Here is a 19,334-nt window from a genome sequence, read left to right on the forward strand (position 1 = left end):
TCTTGAGGTCGCGACTGGGAGCATCCGGGTGGGAAAAATCCGACTTCCAACCCTTTCTCGAATCCAGCAGAAATATTGGGTGAGTTACAACTAACTGGCGGCCATCTTGCGTCAGAGTACTTCTCTAAAGCGAGTGTTTTTCGCAACTAAAATATTAACTCGGTGAATTTTCGTTAATTTTGGTTAAAACAAGCCGTATTTAATACGGACATGATTTATTATGATATTGGTTTTAATAAAATTTATAAATATTCTTAACCAGGGGTGAAAGTGGCTAGAATTTCTTGCCGAAACTCCCAGACGTGAAGGTCGCCACGCAGCCAGAAATTGCATTTATTTATTTATTTTCTTTCATTTTTTTAATGGGCGGTGGGGTCAAACCTCTTAAACTATTGAAATGCAAAGAAAACTGTTTTAGCACAGATATTTTAATAACACATACAAAAACTGATTTTCATTCAAAATTGTATTTTTTTTCAATGATTTGCAAAATAAAAGTGAACAAAAACAGCAATAACCCCAACTTCCATCTCCTAATTTTTATTTTCCCTCATTTCCTCTCATACTTAATGCAAAATCTTAATTTTAACTACTTAAGAAAACAGGATGTATATTAAAATTGAAGTTAATGTAAACATTTTTTTTTTTTTTTAAATTAAGATATAAGTAACATACATTCAGAAAAATACGTACAAATGACTTATATTATGCAGAGTTAAATGGAATATATTTTGAAGATGGTGCAAACATTGACTTTTCTAAAGAACCGTGTACCGGAACAGCATTCCGGCCCTGAATCTTATACCGGAACAGCGTTTCGGCCCTGAATCTTATACCGGAACTGCGTTCTGGCCCTGAATCTTACACCGGCACTGCGTTCCTGACCGTTCTGGCCCACTTTCACCCCTGTTCTTAACTCATTTGCTCCCAAAAACGTATAAATACGTTCTATTTTTAATTGTTTCAGTGTCCCAGAAACATATTTATACGTCTTTTACGTTTTTTTCAGGAGACATCTCTCGGTTCTGATGCAACTTTGCTCCGAAACACAACACTCAAAATCAATTTTAAAGCAGTAAAACTGGCCACTGAAGGGCAGTAGCGCATTTGGTAAGAACTCATATCGGACCATGAAAGGAAATGAATGAAGAGAAATAGGAAATGGAAGTTGGAAGAAGTAAGAAGCGTGAGAAAAAGGCACATGCCCCACACAAGTTCCCGAGATGAATTCTGTGATGAGGTAGTGGTCACGACAAAAGAAAGATAAAAAAAAAAATCTATCTTGATGAGACAGGCGATGATGAGGGAAAAATTTACCTCGTCTGCCGATACCGCAGCAGCCACAACAGCGTCATCTTTCAGTTCAATAGTTTAGTTATGTGTAAATAAATTGTTACTTTGCTATCAAAAGCGCTATTTGTCTTGTTGTTAATGTTATTTTGGAGAAGGAAAACATTATTCAGATTTTTCGGATGTCACAAAAGCAAAAAATAGCTGTGTTAAAGCCAAAGTTATGTTTGAAATGTATGCTTTTACAAAAAGCTCAATTTCTCTGTTTATTCTTCATCAGAAATTGGGAAATTGCTCGAACTAAGCTATTTTCTAATGCTGATTTCTAAAGAATGGAAAATGGTTTCAACTTTTTTTTTCCTGCTGAAAGAAGGGAATCTAATATTTCTTTTGGTGGGTTCCACGTTTATATGGCAATAGAACAGAATTTTCTGTGAGCCTTGCAAAATCAGTCAAAATCCAGTAAAACGGCTGGGAGCGAAGGAGGTTGCGCCGGTGAAAATGGCTGGGAGTGAATGAGTTAAACATGCAGTAAAATTACTGCGTAAGTTGTGCAATGAACCAAGCTTTCTGACAATTGGTCGAAAATTTATAGCAATTTAGCAAAGTACACATATATATAGCGAATGGCACTGACGCAAAATGGCTGACGGGAAACGATGCCCGTCCCGTTGGCTTACAACATGGAGCAGATATCTAGGTTTTTATATGGTTTCAACAGTAATTGACATCCTTTATGTTGCAATGCTGCCACCTATGGCTTGCTTTGTGCTTCATTTTCAACCTCCAGCTACACTTTTTTAAAATTCTTGCCATCCCACCCTCTTGCAGTTGCTTGAATATTGCTATCGGGCAATTTTTTCTCATTTAAATTGGACAGATTATATTTCTTTATAGGACTTTTTGAACTCATTAGCAGCCATTGATAGCGCTAGCTAGTGATAAACTCACTGGTGGGAGGAACAACAAATCTAATTTCTTGGACTCAACCTTCCTTATCACAAAAATACGACGTTTGAACAACAGTTTAGGTGTGTAAACTTTATTTCAACTATGGGTGTGTCAACCTCGTGATGTTCAAAAAGACACAAAGCTATAATTGCCGCCGTTACAGGTGGCTCAACAAAAAGAAGCACTGTGAAGACATTTTGTTTCGACATTCTGTCGACATCAGACTGCCACTATGGCCTTGCCGGTGTTTTCACCTCGCAGCATTCCCATGAAAGCCGCCGGCATGTTTTCAAAGCCCTTGGTGACGTGCTCGCGACTCTGCACTTTACCCTGCGACAGGGTAACAAAAAAACGGTTATCACTGAGGCTGTGAAATCGAAACCTTTGTGCGGTTTTCTGCGACAAACCTCTTTCAACCAACCCATGAGTCTCTTCAAGGACTCTGGGTGCTTTGCCTGCCATCTGCTTTGCATGAACCCCTCCATCTTCAGCTGCTTGAAGATCATGGTCATTTGAGGATATGGACCTGTCAGAAGATAAAGACTATCAAGCCAAACTGCTGCTTTCCAGTACAGTGGGGCAAATAAGTATTTAGTCAACCACCAATTGTGCAAGTTCTCCGACTTAAAAAGATTCGAGAGGTCCGTAATTGTCAACATGGATGAACCTCAACCATGAGAGACAGAATGTGAAAAAAAAAAAAAAAAAACAGAAAATCACATTGTTTGATTTTTAAAGATTTTATTTCCAAATTAGAGTGGAAAATAAGTATTTGGTCACCTACAAACAAGCAAGATTTCTGGCTGTCAAAGAGGTCTAACTTGTTCTAACGAGGTCTAATTGTATTAATGGCACCTGTTTTAACTCATTATCGGTATAAAAGACACCTGTCCACAACCTCAGTCAGTCACACTCCAAACTCCACTATGGCCAAGACCAAAGAGCTATTGAAAGACACCAGAGACAAAATTGTAGACCTGCACCAGGCTGGGAAGACTGAATCTGCAATCGGTAAAACGCTTGGTGTAAAGAAATCAACTGTGGGAGCAATTATTAGAAAATGGAAGACATACAAGACCACTGATAATCTCCCTCGATCTGGGGCTCCATGCAAGATCTCACCCCGTGGCGTCAAAATGATTACAAGAACGGTGAGCAAAAATCCCAGAACCAAGCGGGGGGACCTAGTGAATGACCTACAGAGAGCTGGGACCACAGTAACAAAGACTACTATCAGTAACACAATGCGCCGCCAGGAACTCAAATCCTGCACTAGCCAGATGTGTCCCCCTGCTGAAGCCAGTACACGTCCAGGCCCGTCTGCGGTTCGCTAGAGAGCATTTGGACGATCCAGAAGAGGACTGGGAGAATGTGTTATGGTCAGATGAACCAAAAACAGAACTTTTTTGGTAGAAACACAGGTTCTCGTGTTTGGAGGAGAAAGAATACTTAGTTGCATCTGAAGAACACCATACCCACTGTGAAGCATGGGGGTGGAAACATCATGCTCTGGGGCTGTTTTTCTGCAAACGGACCAGGACGACTGATCTGTGTAAAGGAAAGAATGAATGGGGCCATGTATCGAGAGATTTTGAGTGAAACTCTCCTTCCATCAGCAAGGGCATTGAAGATGAGACGTGGCTGGGTCTTTCAGCAAGACAATGATCCCAAACACACAGCCAGGCCAACAAAGGAGTGGTTTCGTAAGAAGCATTTCAAGGTCCTGGAGTGGCCTAGCCAGTCTCCAGATCTCAACCCCATAGAAAATCTGTGGAGGGAGTTGAAAGTCCGTGTTGCCCAATGACAGCCCCAAAACATCACTGCTCTAGAGGAGATCTGCATGGAGGAATGGGCCAAAATACCAGCAACAGTGTGTGAAAAGCTACAGAAAACGTTTGGCCTCTGTTATTGCCAACAAAGGGTACATAAGTATTGAGATGAACTTTTAGTATTGACCAAATACCCTCTTTCCACCATGATTTGCAAATAAATCCTTTAAAAATAAAACAATGTGATTTTCTGTTTTTCTTCCACATTCTGTCTCTCAAGGTTGAGGTTTACCCATGTTGACAATTCCAGGCTTCTGTAATATTTTCACGTGGGAGAACTTGCACAGGTAGTGGTTGACTAAATACTTATTTGCCCCACTGTAAATCACGAGGACAATGGCGCCCTCTGTCCACAGAAACCGGAAAGGTTCCGCATGCAAACTGACTAAAAGGGTTTGTCCGGGACCTGCAAAATGGGGACGTCACTAGGATGTGGTATATAACTAACCCTATACCTAACTCCAACCTCAACCACGCCCCTGTCAACGAGGCGTCTACGTATTCATGTATGTGTTGACAATGCTTGCTTCCGCTAGCGAAAACACTGACCAGCTACCAGGGACCCTGTCTTGCAGGTACAACTGACTCCGGTACAATTTTAACCGACCGAGTGAAAACACAAGCAATGGAGTACAGACCTGTCTGAGATTCTATGTCATTATACGTGGATATACTTCCACACACGGCTATTCTTCCGAAATCTTTCATCTGTGACAGGGCGACGCTGGAGAACGCACCTCCCACCTGAAGAAGAACCAAATAAATGAATACAGAAACAGTTGGGAAGGACCTCGCGGGGATTCGCTCACGTTTTCAAAAAAACAGTCGTATCCTTCAGGAGCAGCTTTCCTGAGGGCTTCGTCCAGGGACGGTACGGTTTTGTAGTTGAAAGCCTGGTCAAAGCCCAGCTCTTTGAGGAAGGCCACTTTGGCGTCGGACCCCGCCGAACCCACTACTTTGCAGCCCTTGATTTTGGCGATCTGCCCCACCACCGAGCCCACCGCCCCTGCCGCTGCATTGACAAGCAAGGTTTCGCCGGACTTCAGCGCCAGGACTTCTTCGATTCCGTACAGAGCCGTCAGCCTTTAGACACGGAGGACACGCTGTAAGTAAGGTCATCCCCAGGAAGGACATCACACCTTCATTACCCAGGCATGCCCACAGTGCCCAGAGCCAAGGACAGCGAGACGTCCTTAGGCCAGTCAGCCATGATGGGCACCAGGTCAGACCCGTCCGAGATGGTGTGCGTTCTCCATCCGCCACGCCCTACCACGTGGGTCCCGACTGGAAAGGCTTTGTTTTTGCTCTGGATCACCCTGCGGCACATCAATGCGAAGTTATCTTTGAAGGTCTCTGGAAAAACCGAGTGAGTCATCCAAAACATTCACATTCCAACCAGGGTGACTCAGCCTGTTTGTTTCTCTGCGCCTGTTGTAAACAAAACCACATGTGCAAGATGTGCTCTCCTCTAAAGATTTGCGTTCCTCACTTGGCCACTTGACTTCCGATCATCACGTCTCCTTCTTTCATGCGAACTCGGCTGAAGGGCCTGAAGAAACAAGAAGTCACTTTAGTACCTTCCGTTCGATCACAGCTCTACGAACAACGGGTGCAGAGTCTGGACTTCAGGTTGGACAAGACAACGCCAGGAGGATATCAAACAGAGACGTTTCACCCACCTCATGTAAGGGTCAACACTGAGAAACAACGCTTCCAAAAGCACCTCTGAAAGAAAGCCAACGGAAACCAACAAACTCAATTAAGAGATGGAGAACCAAGCTTTAAAGGTTAAAAAAAAATGGTCGTACGTCCGTCTTTGGGCTCGGGGAGCTCCTCCACTTTGAGTTGGAAGTCGCTTTCCTTGGGGAAGCCGTCAAAGTGTTTGGTCAGGATCCACGTCTTAGCTTGGACCATGGTTCCACCGATGGGAGTTTTCTGGAGAGGAACAGATAGAACTAGGGCTGCAGCTATCGATTATTTTAGTAGTCGATTAATTGATGAGGAACATAAAAATTAAAATACCTAAGCTGAGCCTCAAACGGTATAAAAAAAATAACTAAATGAGGATCTAAGTACAACAAAAGAACCATTGGCTAACTTACATAGCATTTTATAGCATTTAAGCTAGCAGACTTTTTGCTGACTTTTCTTATCCAATGCTCTTAACAAATGGTTCAAACACATATTCCCACAAAAACGGCTAAATATACCTTTAACTAAACTACGGATTCATTAAAAAAAACAAGCTAAGTTTTTGTTTGAGCTAATGTTGTTCTTATCAGGCAGCAGCTGGATTCATCTATGTTAAATGAGTTATGTCAAATTCACCGTTGCCACTAGAAGGCAGTGTATCCACCTAAATCAGTAAAACTAAATGCAAACACTTTCAAAACAAACCATTAAAACGCGACTTTAAATACTCGGAAGCAGCAAAATTTGATTCAAATCCTTTTTCTAATCGAATTATGACTGCGATAGACGTCCAATCCATTTGAAGTGCGAGCGAATGAAGGCCCAGTTCATATGGATTGGACGTCTAGTAGTGATAAACTCATTGGTGGAAAGAAGAACAAATTAATTTTTTGAAGATAAATTGAAATGCATTCAAAAATTTGCATGGATTATTACAATACAAACATTTTTAATGTATATTTTAAAAAAAACACGTAGTACTGCCTATCCCAGGGTTAATACATAAATAAATGAGGATCTAAGTCCAACAAAGAACAATTGGCTAACTTACATAGCAAAAGTCCGCTAGCTTAAATGCTATAAAATGCTAACTTTTTTTTCAATGCTCTTAACAAATGGTTCAAACACATATTCATACAAATGTACCTATAAACTAAATCACGAATGCAATAAATAAACATAAGCTAATTTTTTGTTTGAGCTAATGTTGGTCTTAACAGGGAGCAGCTGGATTCAGCCATGTGAAATGAGTGGGATCATATTCACTGTTGCCACTAGAGGGCAGTGTATCCACCCAAATCAGTAAAAATAAATGCAAATACTTTCAAAACAAACCATTACAACGTCACTTTAATTAAACGAATACTCAAAGCTGCAAAATTTAATTCAAATCTTTTTTTCTCATCAAATTATGACGGTGATAGACGTCCAAACCATTTGAAGTGGGAGGGATGGCAATGAATGAATGCCCAGTTAAAATGGATTGGACGTCTAGTAGTGATAAACTCATTGGCGGGAAGAAGAAAAAAAATATTTTTTTTGAAGATAATTGAAATGCATTCATAAATGTGCATGGATTATCACCATCAAAACATTTATAATGTATATTTAAAAAAACACGTAGTACTGCCTATCCCTGGGTTAATACATGATATTTACTCCATGCAGCACTTTCGCAAATTTTCTGAAAACTGGAAGTCTGGAAGTACTTTTCAATCGAGTTAAATTCTTATCTAATAACAACTGTGATATTTTTAGCGGCCGCTTGAAAGCAATAAAGAATGCGTCAAAGTCATTCCCAAAAACTTTCACAAAAATGAAGCATTAATATTAAATTACGACTATTTTTTCCTTACCAGTAATTGTCGAAAGTGGCGTGAGTACGACGGACTTCTAAAACAAAGTGGCGATTTTGATTCGAGGCAATGGAAAAGAGGGGAAAATGGGCGTTAACGAAATGTTCAGAAAGCACGCGATTGGTTGAAAGCATACGTGCATCATCACTCTAACGCCGTCCTTGCTTGATGACGTTGTTATAAATTTAGCGCGAACTTCGAAGTGCTAAAGCTAAAGCGCCTTGCTAAAGCTATCAAGAGTTTGTGACCGGATTTGGATGATGAGCGTTTATTGTTTCCTTAGTTTAACATAAATTCGAACTGTCATGGGCAGAAACGGCGTCAATTTGACCTTAACTCTTGAAGTAATGTTTTCTAGTTGTGAGTTTTTTTGTATTGTTTACGGAAGCTTTCTTAGAATTCGGTGCCTGTGTCTCATGTAAACGACTTTAAGTTTAACATTAAAATAAGAATAGGGTTCAAGAATAGCATTTGAAGAGATAAATGCAGTTCTTACACCGAAATTAACAGGTAAGAAAGCTTACTACTGTTCTAACGACTGGAATATTTTTTGATGAATTATTGTCCGTAAGGGCTTGACAATACTGTATATCAAAATAGTGATGTATGGTGACACTTTGTATCCCAAAAGATTATGTTTGAAACACGGAAAAAATAACAAAGGAACCAATCTGTAGGGCCGAGAACGAAAACTGGTAATTGGTGTGTGGCAAAATTGATTTTGCCATGTGGCAATATTTTCGGTATGTGGCGAAATAGATTTTGGTGTATGGCATTTTTTGGTATGTGGCAAATTGGATTTTGGTGTATGGCGTTTTTTGATATGTGACAAAATGGATTTTGGCATATGGCATCTTATGTTTTTGCCATGTGGCATTTTTTGGTATGTGGCAAATTGGATTTTGGTGTATGGCATTTTTTGGTATGTGGCAAATTGGATTTTGGTGTATGGCGTTTTTTGGTATGTGGCAAAATGGATTTTGGTTTGTGGCAATGTTTTGGTATGTGACAAAATGGACTTTGACGTGTGGCAATGTTTTGGTATGTGACAAAATGGACTTTGGCGTGTGGCATTTTTTTTGTATGTGGCAAAATGGATTTTGGCATGTGGCATTTATTTTTATTTTTTTTGCTGTGTGGCATTTTTTGGAATGTGGCAAATTGCATTTTGGTGTGGCAATTTTTGGGAATTTGGCAAATTGCATTTTGGCGTGTGGCAATATTTTCGGTATGTGGCGAAATGGATTTTGGTGAGTGGCAATTTTTTGGTATGCGACAAAAGGGATTTTGGTGTGTGGCAATTTTTTGGTTTGCGACAAAATGGATTTTGGTGTGTGGCAATTTTTTGGAATGCGACAAAATGGATACTGGTGTGTGGCAATTTTTTTGGTATGTGACAAAATGGATTTTGGCGCGTGGCAATTTTTTGGTATGTGACAAAATGGATTTTGGCGCGTGGCAATTTTTTGGTATGTGACAAAATGGATTTTGGCGTGTGGCAATTTTTTGGTATGTGACAAAATGGATTTTGGCGTGTGGCAATTTTTTGGTATGTGACAAAATGGGTTTTGGCGTGTGGCAAAATTTTGCCATGTGGCATTTTATTTTTTTGCCATGTGGCAAAATGGATTTTGGTTTATGGCATTTTTTTGGTATGTGGCAAAATGGATTTTGGTTTATGGCATTTTTTTGGTATGTGGCAAAATGGATTTTGGTTTATGGCATTTTTTTGGTATGTGGCAAAATGGATTTTGGTTTATGGCATTTTTTTGGTATGTGGCAAAATGGATTTTGGTGTATGGCATTTTTTTTGGTATGTGGCAAAATGGATTTTGGTGTATGGCATTTTTACGGTATGTGGCAAAATTGATTTTGCCATGTGGCTTTTTTTGGGCATTTTTTTGGTGAGTGCAAAATGTGTTTTGGGGTGTGTCTTTTTTGCTACATTGCAAAATTGATTTTGCCATGTGGCGTTTTTTGCCATGTGGCATTTTTTTTTATTTGTGGCAAAATGGATTTTGGTGTGTGGTATTTTTTTGGTATGCGGCAAAATGGATTTAGGTATGTGGCTTTTTTTTTTGGTATGTGGCATTTTTTTGGCCACACACCATTCTGCCATTGAAAATGAATGGGAAATTCGGACGTTCATAGCCGTCAATGGCATAGCCTGACTTGGATGCCAGTTGAATGTCAGTGTGCTGTAATGGTAAGTGTCTGGTCAAAAATAACAGCTACACATTTTTCTGCAATTTTATATGAATGGAAAATTTGGACGTGCATAGCAGTCAATGGCATGGATGTGTATGGCCTACAAAAATGCCACATACCAAAGTCCATTTTGCAACACACCAAAAAAAAATGCTACATGGCTAAAAAAAATGCTACATGCCAAAATTCATTTTGTCACATGGCAAAAAAAAACTCATCCCAAAATCCATTTTGCTACAAACCCAAAAAAAATGCCACAAGCAATTCTGCCACATACCAAATACCACTTTTCGTTCTCGCTGTCTCTCTAAAATCAGGTGTCCGTGTTAACTCACTGGCTGTCATTGACGGCGCTAGACGTCCAATCTATTTTTACTGGGAGGGGCAAAGATTGATTGGACTTCTAGTGTCGTCAACGGCGCTGAAACGGAGTCTCGGTCAGTCTACCCCAGGGGTCAGCAGCCCAAAATGTTGAAAGAGCCATATTGGACCAAAAAAGCAAATATGTCTGGAGCCACAAAAAAGTAAAAGCCTAATAAAGAAGTCAACACATGCTGTATGTATCTATATTAGCTACATTAGCCTACGATCAAAATGACAAAGTTGGTTACAAATACATAATAATCCTTCGTTATTAAATGTTTATTTTTTATTAAAAAAAAAAAAAAATGCGATGAACGTGACAAGTATGGTATCATAATTTGAGCGATTTGTGATATTTTAGCAGCCTCCCACCCACCTGCAACTACTAATTCGCCATGTCAAGTGGTAAAGATTTTGTGGAGGCCATGGCTCGCCTGGGCTATCCTGGTGCATCCGCACTGGAGGCCTCAGAATTTGACTGGCTCTTCACCGGTCTGCCGGAAAACCGTCTCTTCTTGGACTTTATCTGTCAGGGACTGAGCCAACGCAATGTTTTGACCCCTGAGGAGGTGCAGGCTTTCGATGAGCTCCAAAAGTCTGGCAAGCCCATTCTGGATCAAGAAAACTTGGATAAGCTCCTCAAAAACGTCAGCGCTTCGGAAGCCAATCACCCGGCCGTGGACGGAAAGATTGTAGAAGATTTAGAAGCGGAGCTGAAGGCCCTGCGCAAGGAGAAAAAGCAGAAGCAGAAACGTTTGGAGAAGCTGGAGGCCGCGGTCGCTTCTCGCGCGGACGTCGAAGCCAGTCTCTCCTCAAAACTAGATGGCGTTTCGTCCCGACTGAAGGAAGCCAAAGCTTTCCTCGGAGCAGAAAACGCCAGTACTAACGCCGGGCTGAAAAGCATGGCGGACGAGACTGGCGAGCTAACGTCGTGCCTTCTTACGCGCGATCTTATAGATGAGCACTTCACTAAAACACTCTCGGCTTTAGTCAGAAAGCACTTTTTTGGGGACGTTGTTGAACAGGTGCAGGAATTCGGCTCTAGTGAAGATAAAGAAAAAAAAGTGGAGGAAGTGAGAACCATCTTGGCTAAACTTGAGCAGTTGCACATTGTGGCGCTGCATCAGCTGATTGAAGCCGCCGCGGAGGAGAAAAGTTTGGAGGCCGGGCTCGACTGGCTTACTAACAAGTCGATGAAAATCCAGGTACTCTCGCAGAGACCCCACAAGAGTATTTCAGGTGGCGTCGGCTTGACCACTTTGTATTTTTTCTAACCTTTTCAACCAACCAGTGCACTGACAACTCGTCATCCCTTGAAATGTACAAGACTGACTTCGAGAAGGAATTGCGAGCGGTGGAGGCGGAGATCGAGGCTCTGCGCCACGGACCGCTGCCTATCGCCCTTCGGAAGTCCGCCAAGCTGTTCACTGTGCCATTGGTGAAGGCAGACCAAGCCATGCACCTGGCCAGGCAGGACTACTCAACATTGCGAAAGAATCAGGTTTGTCGACGACGCGGCGCTTTTGCGATGACTTTTCCACTAATAAGCCTCTGACATTTGTCCTCCCAGCTACGTGACAAACTACTCCACCAGAAGGCAGCTTTCGACATCCTTCACTTGAACCAGCAGGTGGTGTTTAGGAAGTGGAGAGAGTTCCTGAAGCATCTCGGCGACGTGAACAGCAGGCTGGTCAAAGAAAGTGAAGATGCGTCCCTTAGATTGGAAGCCCTAAAACATCATGATCTAGCGTTAAACGTGACGCCCAGTCCCATCGTCGGCAGCAGGGACGCCACGTTTAAGAGGTACAAATTGTGGCACTTATATCAAAAATGCTGACGCGAGAAGAAGGAATTTAGTAAAGCGCTTTAGATGTTTGCATTTAGCCACTAGATGGCAGTAGAGCACTTTTTTTTTTCTTTAGAAAAGATGCTCAAATCACAGTGGATCATTTTTTAATATACATATATTGCTGTAAAACAAAAATCCTGAAATTGTAGTTGTCATACATTGGAAATGATGACTAACTCTATCTAGTGTTAAGGTTGAGAAGTGCAACAGAATGTAGATTGAATTTGAACTGCTTTTGTGGGCATAGGCGCAGTTTGACCTTTGTGGCGGGGGGGCATGTTGATGACCCCGAAACGCAGTGTCAGCTATAAAATTAGCTTACAAGATATATCCTTGGATAGTAGCTTAGCCCATGCTCGTATATCCCAGCTGAGACGCCACATCCTTTTTAAATGAATTTTCCAGCCAGGAATATTTACAATCATACGTTGAACATGAGCGTTTCTTTTTCCTTTTTTACTTTTTAAAGGGAATTCTAAATCAGGGTGCTTAGAACAGCTACACTAAGGAAAAAAACCGGTGGGTTTACTTGATAAAATCATTGTAACAATTTGCAGTTCTATTAAGTAAATTTTACAAGCAGTAAAATGGATTTTGGCACGTGGCATTTTTTTTTTGGTATGTGGCAAAATAGATTTTGGTATGTGACATTTTTTTGGGCGACACACTTTTCTGCCATTGAAAATGACTTTTTTTTTAATGGCCACACACGGTTTTCTGCCATTGAAAATGAATGGACAATTTGGACGTTCATAGCCGTCAATGGCATTGCCTGACTTGGGTGCCAGTGGAATGTAATTGCGCTTAATAGTTATTAATAGTAAGTGTATGGTTAAAAATCACAGCCACACAGGTTTTTCTGCCATTTATTACGAATGGAACATTTGGACGTGCATAGCCGTCAATAGCATGGACGTGCATGGCCTGCAAAAATGCCATATTAAAAAAAAAAAAAAAAGCCACATACCAAAAACAAAATGCCACACACCAAAATCCATTTGGCCACATACACACAAAAATGCCACATTTTGTCACATACCAAAAAAATGGCACATACCAAAATCCATTTTGAAACCTACCAAAAAAATGACACATGCATTTTGCCACATGGCAAAAAAAATATGCCACATTCCAAAATCCCTTTTCCCACATACCAAAAAAAAAAAATGCCACATGCCACAATCAATTTTGCCACATACCAAATACCACTGTTTGTTCTCGCTGTCTCTCCAAAGAGCCGTATTGGACCAAAAAACAAATGTCTGGAGCCACAAAAAATTATAAGCCTTATAATGAAGGCAACACGCGCTGTATGTATCTATATTAGCTACATTAGACTATATGTCAAATTTTACAAGCAGTAAAATTTAGTTAATAGAAGTAAGTGCAAATTGTTACAATGATTTTATCAAGTAAATCCACCAGTTATTTTTTTCAGTGTATGCTTTTGGCCAAGATGGTCGTTCATTGAATATAGTACTCCCGATGGTGGCTCAGTTGTACAATTAACGTCTATAGTGGAGCAAACTGAAACTCAGCTCACCATTTTGATGGTGTTCCTTAGTGTTTCATGGTCCATATCTTCAATCTTTGGTTTCTCAGTCAGTAGTTGTTTTCATTTTTGAAAGCTAATGGATAGACTTCATAATGTATTGACAGGATGCGGGGCCGATGAATAGGGGGCCTGCATTGTTGGCGAGGCCATCAAAGCTGACAGAGTGGAATCACAGACAAAATTCTTGTAAATAAATGCTTAAATACCCAAATTCTTTCTAGATATGGACGTAAAAGTCTCGATTCGTAGTTAAAAGCAAAACGTGCAGTTAGCATTTATTTTAAGTAAATATGTTGAAGAACAATGCTAGTCTGTTCGTGGATGTAGCTAGCGACCGCCTGGTGTAAACAGCTTTTCCGGTGAAAATTCTTGTGAATAAATGCTTAAATTCCTGAATTCTTTATAGATATGGACGTAAAACTGTCTCAATTCTTGGTTAAAAGCAAAAAAAAAAAAAAAGTGCAGTTAGCGTTTATTTTACGTTAATATGTCGAAATACAATGCTATTCTGTTAATGGATGTAGCTCGCGGCCGCCCGACGTAAACAGCTTTTCCTGTGAAAATTATTGTGAATAAATGCATAAATCTCCAAATTCTTCATAGATGTGGACGTAAACCAGTCTCTATTCTTAGTTAAAAGCAAAAAAAAAGTGCAGTTAGCATTTATTTTAAGTAAAGATGTCGAAGTACAATGCTAGTCTGTTAGTAAATGTAGCTAGCGGCTGCCTGATGTAAACAGCTTTTCCGGTGAAAATTCTTGTGAATAAATGCTTAAATCCCCGAATTCTTTATAGTTATGGACTTAAAACAGTCTCGGTTCTTGGTTAAAAGCAAAAAACAAACAAACATGCAGTTAGCGTTTATTTTACGTAAGTATTGCAAACTCGGCGGCCCCCTACTTGAATGCGAGGTGCAGTGCATGACCGATCCGAGCCGTCAATACATGATGAAATCTATGGCTTAGGTTTATAAAAATTAGATGTATCCATCTTGCATCTTCTGTCCTCAGGTGGTTTTGGCTCAGCAAGGCAAATGACACTAAGGTGCTCGTCACATGATCTGTTCGAAAAATAATTTTTTGTTCATTTCATTCATTTTTGTTGTTTTATGAACAACATTTTACCAGCAAAGTCCTAATTTTAAATTCATGTATAGCAATGTCAATTACATAGAATGACATTTCGGCCAACGGGGGGTTACTGGACCCCCTTAATATCTCCGTATGTCTGTGGGCCGTATTCAAATTGCTGTAGGCTTTAGTTTCAAATAGGACCTCAATAGCAAGATTCCACCGGGCAGCTCCAAATTTCATATTTGGCGCTCAGCTGTTGGTCCGTGTTCGCCAATGTCACTGTTTGGTGGCACAACCAGCTGCGTTCTTCTCCCCAGACTCGCAGAGATCCTCGACCGTGAGTCTTCCAGTGGGAGGTTGGAGCCTTTTTGGACCTACGAGGCAGTGGAGCAGGCTGCCGGCGACCTGTCGAGCAACCTCCAGGCGGCCCGCGAAGCGCTAGCGGCGGCCGGCCAAGAGCGTGGCGCCGCCGTGGCAGAACTTCAAGACCACGGCGAGGCCCTCGACGAGGCGTTGACCACAGAGTTGCAGCAACTGGTCTTAGGACCGCAGCTGTGTCTTAAAGCCATTGCTGGCCAGGAGCTGCTCTGCCCCAATGCAAAGGTGGCTTGGTTACTTCTATTCATTTTTGGGTCACTTTCTCGCTAACGTATCGACCGCCGTTGCGGAATCGCCATTCTCTGTTGACAGGAATTGAAGGAAAAACTCTCAGAAGCCGATTCACAGCTGCAGCGTTTGCTGAAGTCCATTCAAGATATTTCGGGCGACATCAACGCCAAGCGCTCGCAGTTGGCGCGAGATCCACACCTCGTGTTTGAGAGGGAAGTGTACGCCTACTTCCACTCGAATATTGCAGTCTTACAGAAAGTTGTGGAGGATCTGGAGCGCAAACAGAAGCTGACAAGAGGGAAACCGTAACGCCGTTGGATGGATTTAGCTCGAGTTGCTAGTTCTATTAAACAGAAAAATTATCCTTGTTTGAATGTGATTGTTCTTGATTTAAAAAATGTCTTCTAACTAATAAAGATCTCGTTCTGTGTTCGCAACTGATGGGTTATTTAATGAACTGTAATATGCACATGCTCCTAATTTCTAGTTCTTGGCAGGAAACCTTTAAAGACAACCTGCATACCATCAAACTTCTAACCTGCTAATGTAAGCAGCTTTTCAAGTGTTTCGCATCGTTCTGCTTTTGTCAACGTGTCATGCATGTTTATATCATTTCAGGTGCGGAGTCCACGTTGGACGGAGTTGTTCTGAGATGACAGAACTGCTTGCGGTAAGAGAAGTTACGTCACGGGTGTTGCCATTCAATGATGTGCAACAAACGAGATGAAAATCTGGCGCGTGGATGACATGTGGAGAGTTGCCGTCTAGTTTGGCCAATGTGCTGACTCGGACGCGTTTGTATCCGAGCCGTCAAGGTCATATCACGCTGCGAAGGCTGCTTATTCTATTACTGGAGGGTTCTAATTTAATATTGATGTGGCAGTCTGGAGCTTGCTCTGGGGTGAGAAAATGAACACGTTGGAGATGATAAGAAATTTGCCTCAAATTTCAACCACCAGCCACGTCCTATCTTAACGCCCACGCTATATATTGACGATTTTCGATTAATCTATGCCCAGTTTTCCTGGCCTAGAGCAAATTATGACGATTTGATTAAATATGGGGTCTGCACGAGAAGCTTAAATTCAGCCTACGTTCTCTTGCACTTCTCAGCCTTAACACTAGATAGAGCTAGTGACAAACTGCCATTCCATTAGCTTAGTGGGAAAAACCTATTGAAATTAGTGTTTTGTCAACAATGACTTAAACGAAAATATTTCGTCTAACTTTTTTTTTTTCATGACAATGACGCGACGATAACGAGCTAAAAACGTGTCTTGGGAGACGAAAACCAGCATTCGCGTCATTGTTTTAGTCTGAAGAAATGAAAATGTGCCATAGTTTGCGTCACGTTCACATTGTTTGTGCATTTTTTATGTGTAGTTAGCCTGCATTGTAGAAGTGTCTGGTTGTGTCACTCATGTGGTGTGCTGCACCCAAACTCGCTCATCAGTGTCTCCAGTCTCCCCATTGCTTGTTTTGAGACGCAAGGTAAGATTTGTCTTCCAAATATAACTCGTAACATTAGCATAGCATTCACGTTGGCATTAGGCTATTGCTAACGGCGAGCGTCCTTTTAAACCCTCAGACTTTTTTTTTTCTTTTCTTTTATACGTACAGTCTCAATGGGTATAATTAATTGAAAATAATGTACTGTTTTCCTGCTGAGTGTATTATCACGTAATAGATTTGTAGATTCTACAAAATGTGATCGTCTGTCAATGTGCATTCGAAATAGTGGAAACCTATTATTTCTTTCTGGAAATTTCAAATTTCACAGACGAAAATATTGAGTAAAAGCTGAGTCAAACTAAAGGAAGACAAACACGTTTTAAAATGACTAAAACTAACAAGTATATCAACCAAAAGACTAAGACGAAAATTAAAATGGATGCCAAAAACAACACTGAAATCAATGTAGGAAATTGTACAATTTCTGTATTTTGTTTTGCATCAACTGCTTAGAAAGATAAATGTGATAAATTGAGCTATCTTGGTTGTGATTTTGTTTCAGTAGTATAAATATAAATCAATATATATTTCACAATATTCTTATAGCTCTGGATTAGTACCATAATTTTTGGACTATAAACTGCTTTTTTCCTTCTTTTGAATCCTGCATTTTATAGTCCAGTGCGGTTTATTTGTTGATTTATTTGGGTTAAAATTTAACTTTATTTGACAGCGGTGTCATAAGACTGTCATAATTATGACATGCCACTATCATGGGCATTACTGAATGCTTATGACAGATGTCATTAAGTGTCATCTGGGCAAATTATGTCACTAATTCCATTAATCTCCAGGTTGGATCTTTTACATCCATTCAAAAGTGAGATTTTTTTTCCCAGATAACACTAAATAACGTGTTAGGAGCATTCATTAATGATCAGGACAGTGTCGTGTCTAATTATGATTGCCACTGTCAAATAAAGTGTTACCAAATACCATAACTAGCAATTAATGAAACAACTGGAACAGTAACTGAAGACATAATTAGCACAGAACATGAAATTTGATTATTTCCATCTGTAGTGCTGCAATGCATGTTGGAGGACAACCGTTTTGACAGCAGGTGGTAGCAGAGACTTTTCTCCCCCAAGGGAGCAGTGGTGGCCAAATGAAGCTTTTTGAACCGATTTGCTGCAAAGCTTCATGGTGATTCATTTGGTCTTATGACATTCTTATGGCACCTCTGTCAAATAAAGTGTTACCAAATAACAGAACTAGCAATTAATGAAACTGGAACAATAACTGAAGACATACCTAGAACAGAACATGATTTTTTATTATTTACACCTGTATCGCTACAATGCATGCTAGGAAGCATGTTGGATGACATTGTTGACAGCAGAGGTTTACTGTCTCCTCCAAGGGACGATTGATGGCCAAATGAAGATTCCTGAAGCAATGAAGCTTTGCAGCGAATTGGTTCAAAGCTTCATGGTGGTTCATTTGATCTTATGACAGTCTTATGGTGCCACTGTCAAATAAAGTGTTACCAAATACCATAACTAGCAATTAATGAAACAACTGTAACAGTAACTGAAGACATACTTAGAACAGAACATGAATTTTGATTGTTATTTACATCTGTATCGTTGCAATGAATGCTAGGAGGCATGTTAGATGACATTGTTGGCAGCAAAAGTTGACTGTCTCCGCCAAGGGAGCAGTGATGGCCAAATGAAGCCTCTTGAAGCAAAGAAGCTTTGCAGCCACTTGCTTCATGGTGGTTCATTTGGTCTTATGACAGTCATATGATGCTGCTGTCAAAGTGTTACCGGTTAATGTTTTGGTGTAAATATCACATACAGTGAGGACAGCTTTGGCTTATAGTCCAAGTGCAGCTTATCTATGAACAAATGCAGTTTTCGTGTCAAATTTGGTGGGTGGTGGCTTATTCACAGGTGCAAAAATTACGGTAGTTGCTTGTAGTCCTGAACTCACAGTTCTAGACCTCATATCCATTTCACCAGGGGAAACTTGGTATTGAATGATGGTTTCACAATGAGGTATTACTTATACATTTTAAAAACCCAATGACTAGTGATTTTTCTTAAATCGGCCCTCGGAGAAAGTTTGAACACCTCTGCTCTAATCTAAACCGGCCGTCTAAAGATTCCTCACTCCCTGCCGTCCACCCGCTTGATCTGTTTTTAGATCTCAAAGTCAGTGGAACTGAGTCACGGTGCTCACTAGCTCCCACCCGACTGTTTGTTATTGCTAGGTCAGCACCAATCTTACTGCCAATGCAGCGCAGATGGAGCTTTAGCCTTCAGGATGGCGACGCCAAGTGAATACAAATGCATTTTATGTTCTTCATTCGTGAAAGGGTTCAATTTTCAGAGGCAGGGTTCGCATTGCTTCTTCTTTTAACCACAAGTACAGTACTTTTTTTGCGTTGTTGTGATGCGTCCACACCCTGCATCTGGAGTCCTTCCTCACCGACCCTTGCCTCTGTCTCTCCCTCCCTGTCTCTGCTGAATAATAAATGAGGCGTGGAAGCAGTATTCCTCCTTTTCCCGATGACTTGAAGGGTAAAAGGGAGCGACGTAGG

At 40.8% G+C, this 19,334-nt stretch overlaps 2 protein-coding genes across 3 annotated transcripts; one reads left to right on the forward strand and one right to left on the reverse strand.

Annotated features, from left to right (window-relative positions):
* Positions 1-2,316: 2,316 nt before the first annotated feature.
* On the reverse strand, positions 2,317-7,710 carry LOC130929302 (prostaglandin reductase 1-like). Its single transcript, XM_057856405.1, has 9 exons — positions 7,619-7,710; positions 5,879-6,005; positions 5,750-5,795; positions 5,560-5,619; positions 5,219-5,386; positions 4,880-5,153; positions 4,709-4,814; positions 2,649-2,767; positions 2,317-2,571 (listed from the first exon to the last, which is right to left on the reverse strand). Exons 2-9 carry the CDS (start codon positions 5,982-5,984, stop codon positions 2,461-2,463), a joined length of 990 nt encoding a protein of 329 aa, XP_057712388.1. The 5' UTR covers positions 5,985-6,005; positions 7,619-7,710; the 3' UTR covers positions 2,317-2,460.
* Positions 7,472-15,711, forward strand: haus3 (HAUS augmin-like complex, subunit 3). 2 transcript variants are annotated; one of them, XM_057856404.1, is made up of 6 exons: positions 7,472-8,128; positions 10,554-11,394; positions 11,481-11,690; positions 11,760-11,992; positions 14,983-15,268; positions 15,356-15,711. In XM_057856404.1, the coding sequence occupies exons 2-6, from the start codon at positions 10,585-10,587 to the stop codon at positions 15,581-15,583; spliced, it is 1,767 nt and encodes a 588-aa protein (XP_057712387.1). In that variant the 5' UTR covers positions 7,472-8,128; positions 10,554-10,584; the 3' UTR covers positions 15,584-15,711. The 2 variants fall into 2 exon arrangements, with proteins under 2 accessions (XP_057712387.1, XP_057712386.1); XM_057856403.1 differs by having other exon boundaries at positions 7,475-8,128; positions 10,551-11,394.
* The last annotated feature ends 3,623 nt before the right edge of the window (positions 15,712-19,334 follow it).

This window comes from Corythoichthys intestinalis, chromosome 13 (assembly GCF_030265065.1).
Source record: "Corythoichthys intestinalis isolate RoL2023-P3 chromosome 13, ASM3026506v1, whole genome shotgun sequence".
NCBI classification, from domain to species: Eukaryota; Metazoa; Chordata; class Actinopteri; order Syngnathiformes; family Syngnathidae; genus Corythoichthys; species Corythoichthys intestinalis.